Source organism: Nicotiana tabacum, chromosome 4, assembly GCF_000715075.1.
Source record: "Nicotiana tabacum cultivar K326 chromosome 4, ASM71507v2, whole genome shotgun sequence".
In the NCBI taxonomy this organism is placed as follows: Eukaryota; Viridiplantae; Streptophyta; class Magnoliopsida; order Solanales; family Solanaceae; genus Nicotiana; species Nicotiana tabacum.
Window position 1 is genome coordinate 104,730,912 of NC_134083.1, and position 15,869 is coordinate 104,746,780.

The window sequence follows — 15,869 nt, forward strand, 5'->3', positions numbered from 1 at the left end:
TGTACCTATGCGTTCATAGACCGTCCACAGGATTTCATAACATAATGTACCTATGCGTTTCATAGACCGTCCACAGGATTTCATAACACAATATACCTATGCGTTTCATAGACCGTCCATAGGGTTTCATAACACAATATACATATGTGTTTCATAGACCATCCATAGGGTTTCATAACACAATATACCTATGCGTTTCATAGACCGTCCATAGGGTTTCATAACACAATATACATATGCGTTTCATAGACCGTCCATAGGGTTTCATAACACATTGAAAACAAAAGTACAAATGCGTACATCTCATAACCTTTCAAACCACATATCACCTAATCCGTACTTTCAACCACTAACAACATTATTATTTCATTGGCTCTCTTGGCCATACATATGATTCTTTATTCATGGCGCAATGGCCGTATTTCATATTCCACACTTTCATTTCTTCCCTTTCATAGATCATCAACATAATTATCAACAAGTAGAATATTACGGAAATCACAACTTTAAATTCGTTAGTAATAAAGGCTTTAAACACAATCGATTTCTTTCCAATAAATGGAGCAAAATGATTGGCAATCGAAGGACAAGTTAAAATCATATACAGTTTCCACTAACGAATATGTAAGAACGCAACACACATTAAAAATTACTTACAAAGCATAGCATTAGCTAAAGCTGCCACATATGGGTATCACTTGAGTTCATAAACTTTTAGCTGATTATATTGTCGAAGTCAATTTTCGAATAGTTGAGTCAAAGCTCATTTCATAATCTTTCTCATATTATTTTATTTCATTGGCATCATTGGTCACAAGTATAACTTTCACTATTGGCACGTTGGCCACACTTTATATTCCTAATTTACTGATTTCACTTCCAACCATCTTTATAAGTTATCAACAATAAGACATTCCAAATCAAGACTTTAGGTACACATATGAGCAATTAAAAGTCTTAAGAATATTGAGATTTTCTCACACAATTTGGCATACTAGCTTTCATTTGAAATACGATTCGAGCCACCACATTTTAATAAGCAACCCATACTTTGAAACTCACGGAAACATTGTGGAATTCAATTCCAAGATAGAAAGTTTAGCCAACATACCTCAATTAAGCTTTCCTTAAATTACTACAACATTCCGGAAATTCTAGCAATCCCAATCTATTTTGAGACATAACAAAATTTAACAACAATTAGGAAGATATTCATGGTCTCGGCTCATTTGAGTATTTTATCAGACACTAGGTGTGCAATTTTAACCACAAGGTTCTCCTACAAGATTTCCTTCACTCCACAACCCAATCCTTACTTATTTCAGCTCAACAATCTTCCCACAATTCTTATTGGTACATGCATGTATAAATAATAATCTCATACCCATGAATCATACTCCTAATCAACCATCTTCTACCCAAATTCGAAATTGAAAACTAGGGTATGGAACCTTACCTCTTAGATGAAGAACTTGTGGGTTTTCCTTATTAATCTTCCAAGATTTGAGCAAGACTTGATGAATAATTAGCCTAGGGTTTTCCTCTCTCTAAAACACTCTCCCTTCTCTCTAAAACATTAGAGTTTTGCTCAAAAATGACCCAAAGCGTGTATTTAACGAAGTAGGGTCGGGTTTTAAAAACTCAAAAATGGAGCTCCGGAACAGGTTCTGCGGTCGCATATGCGACCGCATAATGGATATGAGGACCGCATATTGGTCGCATAATTACAGACCAAAACGATCAAAAATCTGCCTGTGTATGCGGTCACTATGCGGTCCGCATAACTGTTATGCGATCGCATAATGCACCGCATAACAGTTATGCGGTCGCATAGCCGACCGCATAATTGCCCCCAGACTGGCCCTTCTCCTTCTTATTTCTGCGTCCATTATGCGCCCCGCAGAGTGATTATGCGATCGCATAATGGACCGCATAAACGCGCTTTTCTGCCAAAAATTTTCCTTTATTTTTCGGTACATTCTTCAACCTAAAAAGTCTGAACCGTGGTTCGCAAGCTCGCCGCGAAGATTTTATACCATCCTCAAACACGTAAGCCTACTCCGGCACCACGAAACCTTGAATTCACTTGCGAAATCTACGGGGCTTTACACTGAAATACTTCAAAATTTTCGGAGGTATTACATTCTCCCCCGCTTAGAATCATTCGTCCTCGAATGAGGGTCAAAATCCGTCATTAGCATTCAATGTGGTTCAACTGTTGGTTCACACACACCAGTAGTTTCAAAATTTGGCTAACTCCCTAAATTTCCAAAATTTTTGCCAGAGTCTCCCCTGTAACTGTGCCTATCCACCTGCCAGAGTAACACCAAAACAATTCCTAACAACACATCCACAACTTGACAAAACATCACCATGTATAACAACGTCACTAATCTCATCATTACAGGCATTATACTATCAAGAGTGGTATGTGGATATAAGCTGCACATATTTAAATCATAACACACATAAGTACCTTTCAAATCACAATCATTTAACTATACACTCAAGTGGAAACATTTTATTTCCTTAACACTTTTGCCCCTCCATGTTGTCTCCTCGACTTACAGACTTTGCCATAACACGTTAACAGAGACAATCTCAACTCCCGGACTTTTCTAACAAGGATAGCAAATAGTTGCTCCTCACAATCCCATTATTCCTTATCTTCACTTTATTAGACATAGACACATGAAATATCGGGTACACGGAGAACAATAATAGGGAAACATCGTATTCATAGTTTAGCCTATTTCCTTTCAAAATTCCATAAGACCTAGTGTGACTTCACATACTTTACCTTTATTAACACTTCACATAGCATCCTCATGCAGAAAATATTGAGAATAACCCATTCACTTTCTTCAACTCTAAATCTCCATGCCGAACACCCAAACTAAACCTTTGGCAACCTCCAATAATTTCGCTAAGATGTGCTAGCTTGACTATGACCATAAAATTTCCTATCCCATATATTTGATCACGGGATGATGCTTCTTGTTTGACATGCCTGAACCTACAATACTCGATAGATTTGCTACAACCAGGAACAACGAGGTTCGAGATTTTGCTGGAAATAATCAAGAATCCATCAACGTGCTGAGCACGGCATTTCAGGAGGTTATATCCTAAGAGACATGAAGGTTACTACCAATAGTGCTGACATTGTTAATCATTGTGATGACATCATTGATTCGACACATGAGGCATAGAGTTGCCTAGTAGGCATTGATAATGCAGGTACCATGTTCATGATTCTGAGATTTAAATAAATGAGTCATTTAGACATGTGGCATATGGGAGGTATAATCGGAAGGATAAAGACATTAGCGTCAGTTATTCTTAGAAAGCTATGAGTCATGAAGAGGACAACGACAATTATTTCATTCCATACGTGCCTTGTTTGGCAATAGTAGGCCTCAAAGATAGATAACACGTATGTGATACCAGTCGCCTCCTGGAGTGTAGGGAAAAATTAGTTTAACTCGAAATGAGAATATTCTAACACCCTGAATGTGATATGGGTTTCAAAATACATGAAGTTGCATTATGCTCTTAACAGTAACTAGCAAAAATGAATCTCTGCCACAAGCCTACGAGGATGCAAAAGAAGTTGAGCACTTGTGATATTATTATCATTCTGACAGCTTAACCCTTCACAATAGTTGATCCTATATGAGAGGACTAGAGATACAACGAATCTACCTTTCAATTCAACATGCTTATGATATGTGTTAGAATCTGAAACATTCACGAGTGAAACCACATAGCTAGGATATCCTAATATTGGGGTTGAGTGACTTACTTGTTGTCCCTTGATTGTTGGGGCAGTGCCTTAGCTGGTGGCCCTAGACTCCGCACCCGAAACATTCATCCGTGCCACGTCGGCACACCCCCAAATGACGCCTCCCACACTTGGGACATGGGGACCTTTGCTGCAGCTGAGAATCCCCATTTGAATGTACCTGCTGATTAGACCCATGGTTGCTTTGCTTACTATGGCCCCACCACTGCTAATCAGGCCCTGATGGTAGTGCTCTATTTGAAGACTGAGCAATTGACTACACGGGTCTGGATGACATTCTCCTATGTAATGCCTTTCCACCATTACCCCTATTGTATGAGCCAATAAGATTGCCCGTGGATCGGGTCTTTTTGTTATTATCTAGCTCTCTCTTTCTTTTTAACTTTCGATCCTCTGTAGCTTGAGCAAACGCCACCATTTTTCCATAATTCATATCATAATTCAAGGCAGCCGTAGCGGCCTCATTAATTACCAAGGGACTAAGTCCTTGCACAAGCCGGCGCACTCTAGCCTCCATAGTGGGCAACATGTAAATAGCATACTTGGACAGGTGTGCAAATTTCATATGGTACTCCCATACACTCAGGCTACCTTGCCTTAGGCTCTCAAACTCAGCGACACGGGCCGCCAGAGTTTCAGCAGGCAAGAAGTGGTCAATGAAAGCATCGGTAAACTCACTCCACCTTGCCGGAGGGCTCCCTTCTTCACGGGACTTCTCCCATAATTCAAACCAAGAATACGCCACCTCTTTCAGGCGGTAGGAGGCCAATTCCACTGCCTCTGTTTCAGTAGCACGCATAACTCTGAGAGTCTTGTGCATCTCATCAATGAAATCCTGGGGATCTTCCCCAGTATTAGTACCCGTAAACACTAGAGGATCTAACTGAAGAAACTTGTTCACTCTGGAACTTGCAGATTCCCCTGATTGACTAGAAGAAGTAGGCCCAACACTCAATCTCTGGGCCTGAGAAGCCACTATCTGTGCCAACATCTGTATGGCTCCCCTAACATCAACATCAGAAACACCAGAATCGAAAGCTGGAGCTGGATGTGGAACTGGAATACCAGTCGGAGGGACCATTGCACCCTCAGTAGGTGTAGGGACAGGTGCAGTCTGATCGATTATGGTATAATCAGGGAGTGTAGTAACTGGAGGAATATCCTCACTCCTTGGGTGCTCACCCGCATCATTGAATATAGAATCAGCTCCCACTCCTGGGGTGACATTGGCCCTTTGGCCAGTTCTTGTATTCTTCTTAGGCGCCATATACTGAAAGTTAGAGTAAAGCACCAGTTAACGGAGGAACAATCTTACAATCAGCTTTATCGCACGATCAAGGACATGAAAGAAGGGTATTATTCCTAAATGCCTATGTAGCATCCTAATTATAGATGTGATCGACAACACACCGATAATAAGGACTCTACTAGACATGGCTATGAGACATCCTAGGACACTTTAAAACCTAAGGCTCTGATACCAAGTTTGTCACGCCCCAAACTCAGGGAGCGCGACCGGCGCTCAACCGAGAGAACCCGGCCGAGCAAGCCTATTAGACTTCCTTCTACCCAAACTCATCCATGAATAAAGAGGAGATGTACTCCATTAATCAATCATTGAAAAGATTTTATTAACAACTTCCTTTTCATTCCCATTAGTAGCTTCATTCATAATTTCCAAAACATTACGAGTTTATAGAATTAATGAAAAACATAATTTCCATGTACCAATATTTCTAGTTCAATTCCCAACATTAACCATATCCCACAACCTATCTACGGAGCCTCTAAGTACAACTGAAGAGTAATATGGAAATACCGGCAATAAGGTCCCGGCTATACCTTAACCATAAAGTACATGAGAAACAAAAGATACAAGACCCCGAAATGAAGTGCGGCTCACCAAATTGGCTGAAAGGAGTGTACTGCTATCACTGATCCTGCTGTAGAACCACCTGCATCCATTAAAGATGCAGCGCCCCCGGCAAAAGGGACGTTAGTACTGTCGAATAACACTAGTATGTATAGCTAGAAATCCTCTTTCAAAATAGAATACCCATATGATCTATACGTGGAACACATAATATAATGTAATTGAAACAACCTGTACAAAAAAGGACAACAAAAGGGACACCTATTGTCTGCATTAATAATGTGTCTCATTAGACCGTCCTTAGTGTTCACATATCATATTATACACTTATGTGTTTCATAGACCGTCCATAGTATTTATTCATACCGTACATTTATACTTCTTATACACAATGTACCTATGTGTTTCATAGACCGTCCACAGGATTTCATATCACAATGGATTTCATAACACAATGTACCTATGCGTTCATAGACCGTCCACAGAGTTTCATATCGCAGTGTACCTATGCATTCATAGACCGTCCACAGGATTTCATAACACAATGTACCTATGCGTTTCATAGACCGTCCACAGGATTTTATAATACAATATACCTATGCATTTTATAGACCGTCCATAGGATTTCATAACATAATATACCTATGCGTTTCATAGACCATCCATAGTGTTTCATAACACAATATACCTATGCGTTTTATAGACCGTCCATAGGGTTTCATAACACATTGGAAACAAAAGTACAAATGCGTACATCTCATAACCTTTCACACCACATATCACCTAATCCGTACTTTCAACCACTTATAACATTATTATTTCATTGGCTCTCTTGGCCATGCATATGATTCTTTATTCATGGCACAATGGTTGTATTTCATATTTCACGCTTTCATTTCTTCCCTTTCATAGATCATCATCATAATTATCAACAAGTAGAATATTCCGGAAATCATAACTTTAAATTCGTTAGTAATGAAGGCTTTAAACACAATCAATTTCTTTCCAATAAATGGAGTAAAATAATTGGCAATCGAAGGACAAGTTAAAATCATATACAGTTTCCACTAACGAATATGTAAGAACGCAACACACATTGAAAATTACTTACAAAGCATAGCATTAGCTAAAACTGCCACATATGGGCATCACTTGAGTTCATAAACGTTTAGCTGATTATATTGTCGAAGTCAATTTTAGAATAGTTGAGTCAAAGCTCATTTCATAATATTTCTCACATTATTTTATTTTATTGGTATCATTGGTCACAAGTATAACTTTCACTATTGGCATGTTGGCCAAACTTTATATTCCCAATTTACTGATTTCACTTCCAACCATCTTTATAAGTTATCAACAATAAGACATTCCAAATCAAGACTTTAGGTACACATATGAGAAATTAAAACTCTTAAGAATATTGAGATTTTCTCACACAATTTGGCATACTAGCTTTCATTTGAAATACGATTCAAGCCACCACATTTTAATACGCAACCCATACTTTGAAACTCACGGAAACATTGTGGAATTCAATTCCAAGAGAGAAAGTTTAGCCAACATACCTCAATTGAGCTTTCCTTAAATTACTACAACATTCCGAAAATTTTAGCAATCCCAATCTATTTTGAGACATAACAAAATTTAACAACTATTAGGAAGATATTCATGGTCTCGGCTCATTTGAGCATTTTATCAGACACTAGGTGTGCAATTTTAACCACAAGGTTCTCCTACAAGATTTTCTTCACTCCACAACCCAATCCTTACTTATTTCAGCTGAGCAATCTTCCCACAATTCTTATTGGTACATGCATGTATAAATAATAATCTCATACCCATGAATCATACTCCTAATTAACCATCTTCTACCCAAATTCGAAATTAAAAACTAGGTTATAGAACCTTACCTCTTAGATGAAGAACTTGTGAGTTTTCCTTATTAATCTTCCAAGATTTGAGCAAGACTTGATGAATAATTAGCCTAGGGTTTTCCTCTCTCTAAAACACTCTCCCTTCTCTCTAAAATATCAAATTTTTGCTCAAAAATAACCCAAAGCGTGTATTTAACGAAGTAGGGTCGGGTTTTTAAAACTCAAAAATGGTGCTCCGGAACAGGTTCTGCGGTCGCATATGCGACCGCATAATGGATATGCGGACCGCATATCGGTCACATAATTATAGACCAAAACGATCAAAAATCTGCCCGTGTATGCGGTCCGCATAACTGTTATGCGATCGCATAATGCACCGCATAATAGTTATGTGATCGCATAGCCGACCGCATAATTTCCCCCAGACTGGCCCTTCTCCTGCTTACTTCTGCGGCCATTATGCGGCCTGCAGAGTGATTATGCGGTCGCATAATGGACCGCATAAACGCGCTTTTCTGTCAAAAATTTTCCTTTACTTTCCGATGCATTCTTCAACCTAAAAAGTTTGAACCGTGGCTCGCAAGCTCGCCACGAAGATTTTATACCATCCTCAAACACGTAAGCCTACTCCGGCACCACGATACCTTGAATTCACTTGTGAAATTTACGGGGCTTTACACTGAAATACTTCAAAAAAATTTGGGGTGTTACACAATCCAGTTGTATGTGCATGTATTTGCGCCATGTATTCATGAATACAGTAACGGCAATCACCTTAAAAATAAGTATGTCCAGCTGTTTAAGAGAGAAGAAAAACATAAATAGCGTATTTCATGCGTCAATAGTAGTATATACCATAAATACTTATTTTGTTATAAAATATAAAAGGTAGCTATAGAAAATAATATTTTAAAATAATTTTGATTTATAATAAATAGGGTGTATACTTTTGCCATAGGAGGTAAAATTTTCATGATTTTACTATCTTACAAGGGAGCCTGGCCCAGTCTAAATTAGTAGTAGTTCTTTCTTGAACTTCAACCAATTCATCCAGTTATGTAAGATTGTATGTAAGAATTCGAGATGCTTTGTATATAAGTTTGTAATGTAAAAGCAATTCAACTATTTAGCACCCTATGGCAAGTGTATTTACAGCATAAGCAAAAGGTGAAGCATATTTTCTCCTCCGTTTTGACTGATAAAAGGAAATAGGAACAAAATAACATCTTGAGATTTTATTAGTAACAAATGATTATTTTGGTTGGTTAATTGGTCATGTTTAGGAAAAATTAAAGAGATCACCCTTCACACTTATTTTTGTATAACATACCTCTCTTGTGTTTTGACATGTTACGGCTAATTTTTATTTTTTTTTGGGCAAGGGCAAAGGTTTCTAATAAAATCTGTATAGTATTCAAATTGCTCTTTTGTAGCCTTAATTATTGGATGCTAAGTTTTATTACAACTTTATATGTGTATGCACACTTAATTTATTTATTTATTTTGGTGGGGTGGGGGTGGGGGAGTTAAAAGTAGTTGTTACTACCACTGTATATTATTATATGTTATGGTATTTGATTGAGTATGAAATTTCAGATGTTAATTCGACTATTAGTATGCACCAGTAATGATAAAAAAGAGTGGCAGTTGAAAAGAGAGAAATGCTCACATCATATAGTTAAATTGTAAATAAGTTAATGAATTTAAATTATTGACATTTGTGAAAGTTGAGTAGAAATAGAATGGTGTCAAATATTTTAAAAAACTAAAAATGCAAGAAGTATTATATAAATTGAAACGGGTGAGTACTTAGTAGTAGTATTTAAGTTTTTCCCTATTTTACGTTTTAATCAATTTTCAGCATGTGATTCATGTATGTCTTGGTTAATTTGCACATTAATTATAATTTATTTTCCGTCTATAAAATTGTGGGCTCTAATGGGAAAGAAATGTAGTGTCTCTAATGTATGATTTATCTATTAATTTCCAAATTGATTGACTACATTTGTATCCATGTATCTAATAATTACATGAGATCACATAGAATAACAGTTATAATTTGATCTTAAAGTTCACCAAAGTTACCTTCTATACGGCTTGTGTATTAAAATATTTACATGCACCATAGGATCCGTAAAATGTATGAAAGTTACACACATCGCACCTTTTGTTGATCATATTAAAGCCTGTGGATAAGTCAAAGACAAATTTCATCTTGCAAATTTTGTTACTATTAGTCGTATTTTGTTGTAGAACTATTATGAAGATTTTCTTGATATTTCAAGGGTAGAAAAAACCTCTTTTTTGGTATTAAATACTGCAGATTTTATTTTTGTTCGTCAATAAAAAGATGTATTATTAGTTGGTTAAATATGAAGGAAAAAAACTACGCATTTACTGGCTAAGGAAGGATAATCAATTTTGTACCTCTTTCTATGTTTGCTTTTTGAAAGCATTAAAGGCAAACAAAATTAGGAATATTTTTCGTAGGATTATTCCGCTATAATTCGGACAGTAGTGGTAGTATGAACATCAGGCTATCAATGGCTCCTACTTTTGTAATGACGCATATTAATTATATATAATATAGTACTAGCTCTTTTTAACCCTCAAAAAAAAGATTAATCAAATTCTGGTACAAAGTATATATTACAGTAGTTCAACAAAGCCCCAAGTTGCTCAATCTTTTATGTTTCTGTACAAACTTAGCTAGCTTATAATATTACGACTTGGTTGATAAAATATCATATATGATTACAGAAAACTTCTTACAAATATTATTTATTTATAAGTTTAATCTTTTTTTCTTGAAAAAACATATATTAGTAGTAATCAGGAAAAACAAAATTGCATTGCTCTAGTTAAATGAAATGTAATTAATGCAAAAATTTGGTAGTACTAAATTGTTTCCAAATATCTTGGGTCATCAATGTCTCCTTCCAGCTATGCAAACAAATGCAATATCTTCCATATTAATTAGAGAACATCTTCACTTTTGTATATAACATTGCCATTCCAAGCAACAAAAAGCACATATCTACCAAATACTTCCACCTTGTTTGCAAATTTGTTGAGGGAAAAAAATGACAAGAAAGAAGGTGAAGTTAGCTTTCATAACTAATGACTCGGCAAGAAAAGCAACATTTAAGAAAAGGAAGAAGGGTCTGATGAAGAAGGTGAGTGAATTGAGCACCCTTTGTGGAATTGATGCTTGTGCTATTATTTATAGCCCTTATGAAAATCAACCTGAGGTATGGCCAAACACCATGGGAGCTCAACGCGTGCTCGCGGAGTTCAAGAGAATGCCAGAGATGGAACAGAGCAAGAAAATGGTGAATCAAGAGAGTTTTATCAGACAAAGGATTGCAAAAGCGAGCGAGCAGCTGAAGAAACAAAGCAAAGAGAACAGAGAAAAGGAGATGACTGAAGTTATGTACCAGTGTTTGGCTGGAAAAGGGCTGCAAAATTTGAACTTGGGAGATTTGAATGATCTTGGTTGGGTTGTTGATCAAAATTTGAAGGAGATTAATAAGAGGATTGAAGCATTTAAAAAAAGGGCTTCCACTTCTTCTTCTTTTTCTTCTTCTTCTGTTGTTCTTGTTTCACAGGTTGCTACTCCTCTACCAGTGGAGCAAAAGCCAGTGGTGGAATTAGGGTTGGAAGGGATGCAGAGGGCACAAACAGAGTGGTTTAATGATTGGATGAATAACAACACAAGTGAACAGCAGATTGGATTTGGACATGGAGATGAGATGATTATGCATAATTTTAGTGATAACCACAACACTAGTGTGTGGCCTAATGCTTTCTTTCCTTAGATTTATTTTTCATGTTATGTGATTCCTTTTGCATGGAGTTTATTTCTGGGTTTTTTTCTTTTTCCGTTTTTTTAATCCTTGTTACTTTCTGAAACAGATTCAATTCATAATGGGTTTTTATCCTCTAATTAATCCTTATTTTTTGCTTTGTCCATTTGGTATTTGAAACCAAGCCATTCCTCCCGCAATACTTTTCAGTAACAATCGGGGGCGGCTCAATATCCTAAAGCCAAACTTTAAAGAGAGGTCTTAAATTTTCTTAGAAGAAATATCATATATACTTTTGAGATGCAAAATTATTGCTACTAATAATATTTTGTAATAGATTTTTAGAAAGATTGTTTTTCCTAGTTGATAATACAGTCAACCCGTTTAATCTCTCTTGAAACAATATTGATTTAAAGGAATATTGTATCAACTTTAATTTTAAAAACTTTTTTCCACTTAAACAACTATTATCGAAACTGTTAACAATATTTTATAAAAAATATAGTCATTTAAAAAAGAATAAAAAATTTTAATAAATAGATTCATACTTTCTAGTTGATAACCTCTGACATCTTCAATATACGTGTCGGAGAAAAGGAACAAGAAAATTACGAACTTTTGGAGAAAACTAAAAAGGAAGCACTATATTTTAGGAGTCTTTTTCAATTTCCAATTTTAGCTTAAATTGTCACATTAATCAAAGTCATATACTCCACTCTTGAAAGTGGACTGGTCTATTTCTACCCGCAAGAGACTACGTATAAGTCTACTTCTTTTTATTTTTTTTTAAGAACCTATATTGTATTATTGGTAGAAATTTGGGGCTCCAAACAATGTGGGGCCTAAAACAATTGTCTCACTTGCTTCACCCTCTAGTCGCCTCTTGTAACAATCAGAAATTTATTCCTTCCTTTTGATTGTTTATAATTCATGGTTTCAGTAAAAAAAAAAAAAAAAAAAAAAGGGATAAATTAAGCTAATGCGGTTAATTAAAGTTGGCAGTACTCCTTGTGCAAGAACATAACACGAGAGAAATCCAAGAGTTGCTCTTTTATATCAAAGTGCTAATATGAGAAGAAGAAATGGGATGGGGATTTCATTTATGTTGATATCACATATGAAGTTACTATTGCTTGTTTTATGAATTATGGACGTGATTGGAATTTGGAAACTTATAATGTTACAATACAATAGATAACGTTCTACAAAGTATATAATCCGACCATGAATTCCTTGCATTATTGTGAAATTTAGGAGATAATGATGAATGGTACATAATATTTTTGATAATGAACCCGATCTGCCCATTAATTTCAACTTTATTTCCAACTTAGTATATGCACCACATGAAATAAGATTTTCGGTGGGGATATTTTGTTGCGACCTCTTTAGTCGCCACCAAAAGTAGTATGATATGCTGTGGCGCATTTGTTTACTTTTAGTAGCGAGTTTAGTCGCTACAAAAGCTAATACTAGCAACACAACATGAGCGGATGCAAATTCAAACGGCTCCAAGTCTTGGTTGAAAAACTTCTAAAATAAAAATAAAATGGTCTCAATTAGCCAATATTTTTTATGGGAAAAATAATACTTTGAAGAATAATCTACTTGGCTTCAACAACTCACTCTATGTTCGTTACTATTAGAGCACTACATGAAATAAAATTTTTATTAATGTCGTTTTGTGGCAATTTATCTAAACTTTATTTCGTGATGCATTTACTTACTTTTTGTGGCAAGATTAGTCGCTACAAAATCTAATCATAAAAATAATATAGAACCACTCTTGGTGACGACTTAAGTGATCACCACGTAATATCGTCACTGAAAACTTTATTCCTTGTAGTGTTATCTGGCATATCTCAATCTTTGAATATCACATTTTAAGTGAGCTGTCACATCATGTATACAGCACAAACATCGCCATTGACTTTGAACGAGGGCAATTTCTGGGTTATGTACGAGAAACGGGATGGATCGACGGAGAAAATCGGGTTCGGGTCAGAAATCGGCGTCGAAAATTACGACGTACTCACAATTTTTGACATAATTATGCTTTAATCCTTCTTTAAGAGCTCCAACTTTGTATTACCGCGGGATTCTCTTATTTGGTATGTTATGTTAAGTCCTTTGCTTGCCCACCTTAGGGATTCTGTCTCAACCATATCCTATCATAATAATAAATGTTTAATTAAGAAAAAATACATCAATATTAATCGTTATTAATTGAGTTACACATCTAGTGTAAGGAGAAATTTAAGGGAAATAATGTCGGTTTTGGTAGGTGAATAATGTGTCATAAAAGGTCGACATTTTCAATTAAAACTAAATTAAATGCATTTCAAAAGAAGGGCCAAAATTCAACAGTTGTACTCCAGATTAGAGGGTCGGAATATATAGGAAGAAGTGTAAACATTAAGTAAATGGTCAAAACTCCAGATCTTATATAAGGATTACATTACAAAGATCAAGGTACCAAACTTGAAATCCAAGCATTTTCTTAAAAAGGCTGTGATTAAAAAATATTTATCGAAGTACGCTATTAAATGTAGTACCATGTGCATTGTTGTTTGTATTTCGCAATGATTATGATTTAAATTGTAAAAAAAAAGATGCTTACATAATTACATTGGAAATGCAGTTTTAAAGGACTGTTTAAATTACCTTAATGATAGAATCAGTAGAATCATCAAGAACTTGAATCACGAGACGATCCGACGGCCGGGAAAGATTACACGCAACTCCAATAGAGATCTTATACACCTAAACCAAACAAGCCATAAGGATTTCAATAACAAAAAACTAAACACAAATTAAACAAATCTCTACGTATTTTTAAGCAAATCGAGAAATTAAACACACATAATGATGAATTTAGTTACCTCTCTTTCATTAAACATGGGGATTTGAACAAGAACCTTAGGAAATCCAGCACTACTAATTAGAGAACATGTTCATATTTGTATATAACATTTCCATTCCAAGCAACAAAAAACATCCCAACATCTCTTGTCAAAACTAGCACATATCTACCAAATACTTCTACCTTGTTTGCCTATTTGTTGCATCCAAGGAAGAAAGAAAATGACAAGGAAGAAGGTGAAGTTAGCTTTCATAACTAATGACTCGGCAAGAAAAGCAACATTCAAGAAAAGGAAGAAGGGTCTGATGAAGAAGGTGAGTGAATTGAGCACACTTTGTGGAATTGATGCTTGTGCTATGATTTATAGCCCTTATGAAAATCAACCTGAGGTATGGCCAAACACCATGGGAGCCCAACGCGTGCTCTTGATAGCCCTTTTGAATGATCTTGGTTGGGTTGTTCATCAATTTGAAGGAGATTAATAAGGGGATTGAAGCATTTAAAAAAGGGGCTTCCACTTCTTCTTCTTCTTCTTCTGCTATTGTTTCACAGGCTGCTGCTCCTCCACTAGTGGAGCAAAAGTCAGTGGTGGAATTAGGGTTGGAGGGGATACAGAGGACACAAACAGAGTGGTTTAATGATTGGATGAATAACAATACAAGTGAACAACAGATTAGATTTGGATATGGAGATCAGATGATTATGCCTAATTGTAGTGATAACCACAATACTAGTGTGTGACCTAATGCTTTCATTCCTTAGATTTATTTTTCATGTTATGTGATCCCTTCTGCATGGAGTTTCTTTTCTGGATTTTTCCTTTTGCCTTTTTTTTGTCCTTGTTAATTTCTGAACCAGATTCATGTTATTTTTTGCTTTGTCCATTCGGTATTTGATTGTTTAGAATTCATGGAATCAGTAAAAGAAGAAGTGATAAATGTTGCTAAGAAATACAACTAATGCTTAGCTACAACTGTTCAGTATTGCTAAGAAATACAAATTCAAATAATTTTCTAGTTATAAATGTTGTAATTTTTATTTTAAACTAATTAATTATCGAATACTAAAAGCAGTAAAATTATCAACTAACAAGACTAAGGGTTGGAGACAAGATTAAGGAGGTTTAGAGTTATGATTTCCTCAATTGTCGGAATGCTTCCCGCTGCGCCGTTTATAATTTCGCCTAAGTATTCTACATCGATCGTGAGTACTTTGGGTGTCGTAATTCTCATCCGAGCAAGTACCACAATCTACTAGACATATTCATCTAAACTACGCTAGCTGTCACTAATTCACCGATCACTAAGATTACACCAAGGTTTTATTATTCCTAATCCCACCTTTAAACCCTCTATATTGATTCCTCACATACGTTAGGAGTGATGTTGTTCTACAACTATCTAAATATGTAGCCTTTTCTAAGCAACACATACTAAATAGGCGCAAACAATTGATGTCCATTCAATCAACAACAATAAACACGTAGTTGAACAAGTAGAGAAATCCAATGGCTCGATTATATAAAAAGGTAATAAGACTTCATCCTACAAAAGGTTTCATCAAAACCCTAGATAACAAGTTAGCTATTCATAATAGTATGCAAAACTACAATACTAGAATTCATAACAAAAAATGAAAATAGGAAGAA

At 35.8% G+C, this 15,869-nt stretch overlaps 1 protein-coding gene and 1 pseudogene across 1 annotated transcript; both read left to right on the plus strand.

Annotated features, from left to right (window-relative positions):
• Positions 1 to 10,476: 10,476 nt before the first annotated feature.
• LOC142180222 (agamous-like MADS-box protein AGL80) lies at positions 10,477 to 11,408 on the plus strand. Its single transcript, XM_075251173.1, has one exon. It carries the CDS (start codon positions 10,636 to 10,638, stop codon positions 11,368 to 11,370), a length of 735 nt encoding a protein of 244 aa, XP_075107274.1. The 5' UTR covers positions 10,477 to 10,635; the 3' UTR covers positions 11,371 to 11,408.
• Positions 11,409 to 13,626: 2,218 nt separating this feature from the next.
• On the plus strand, positions 13,627 to 14,983 carry LOC142180065 (uncharacterized; annotated as a pseudogene).
• The last annotated feature ends 886 nt before the right edge of the window (positions 14,984 to 15,869 follow it).

Coding starts and splice junctions, on each gene's coding strand:
- LOC142180222 (XM_075251173.1), top strand. CDS start 10,636: ATGACAAGAAAGAAGGTGAAGTTAGCTTTCATAACTAATGACTCGGCA.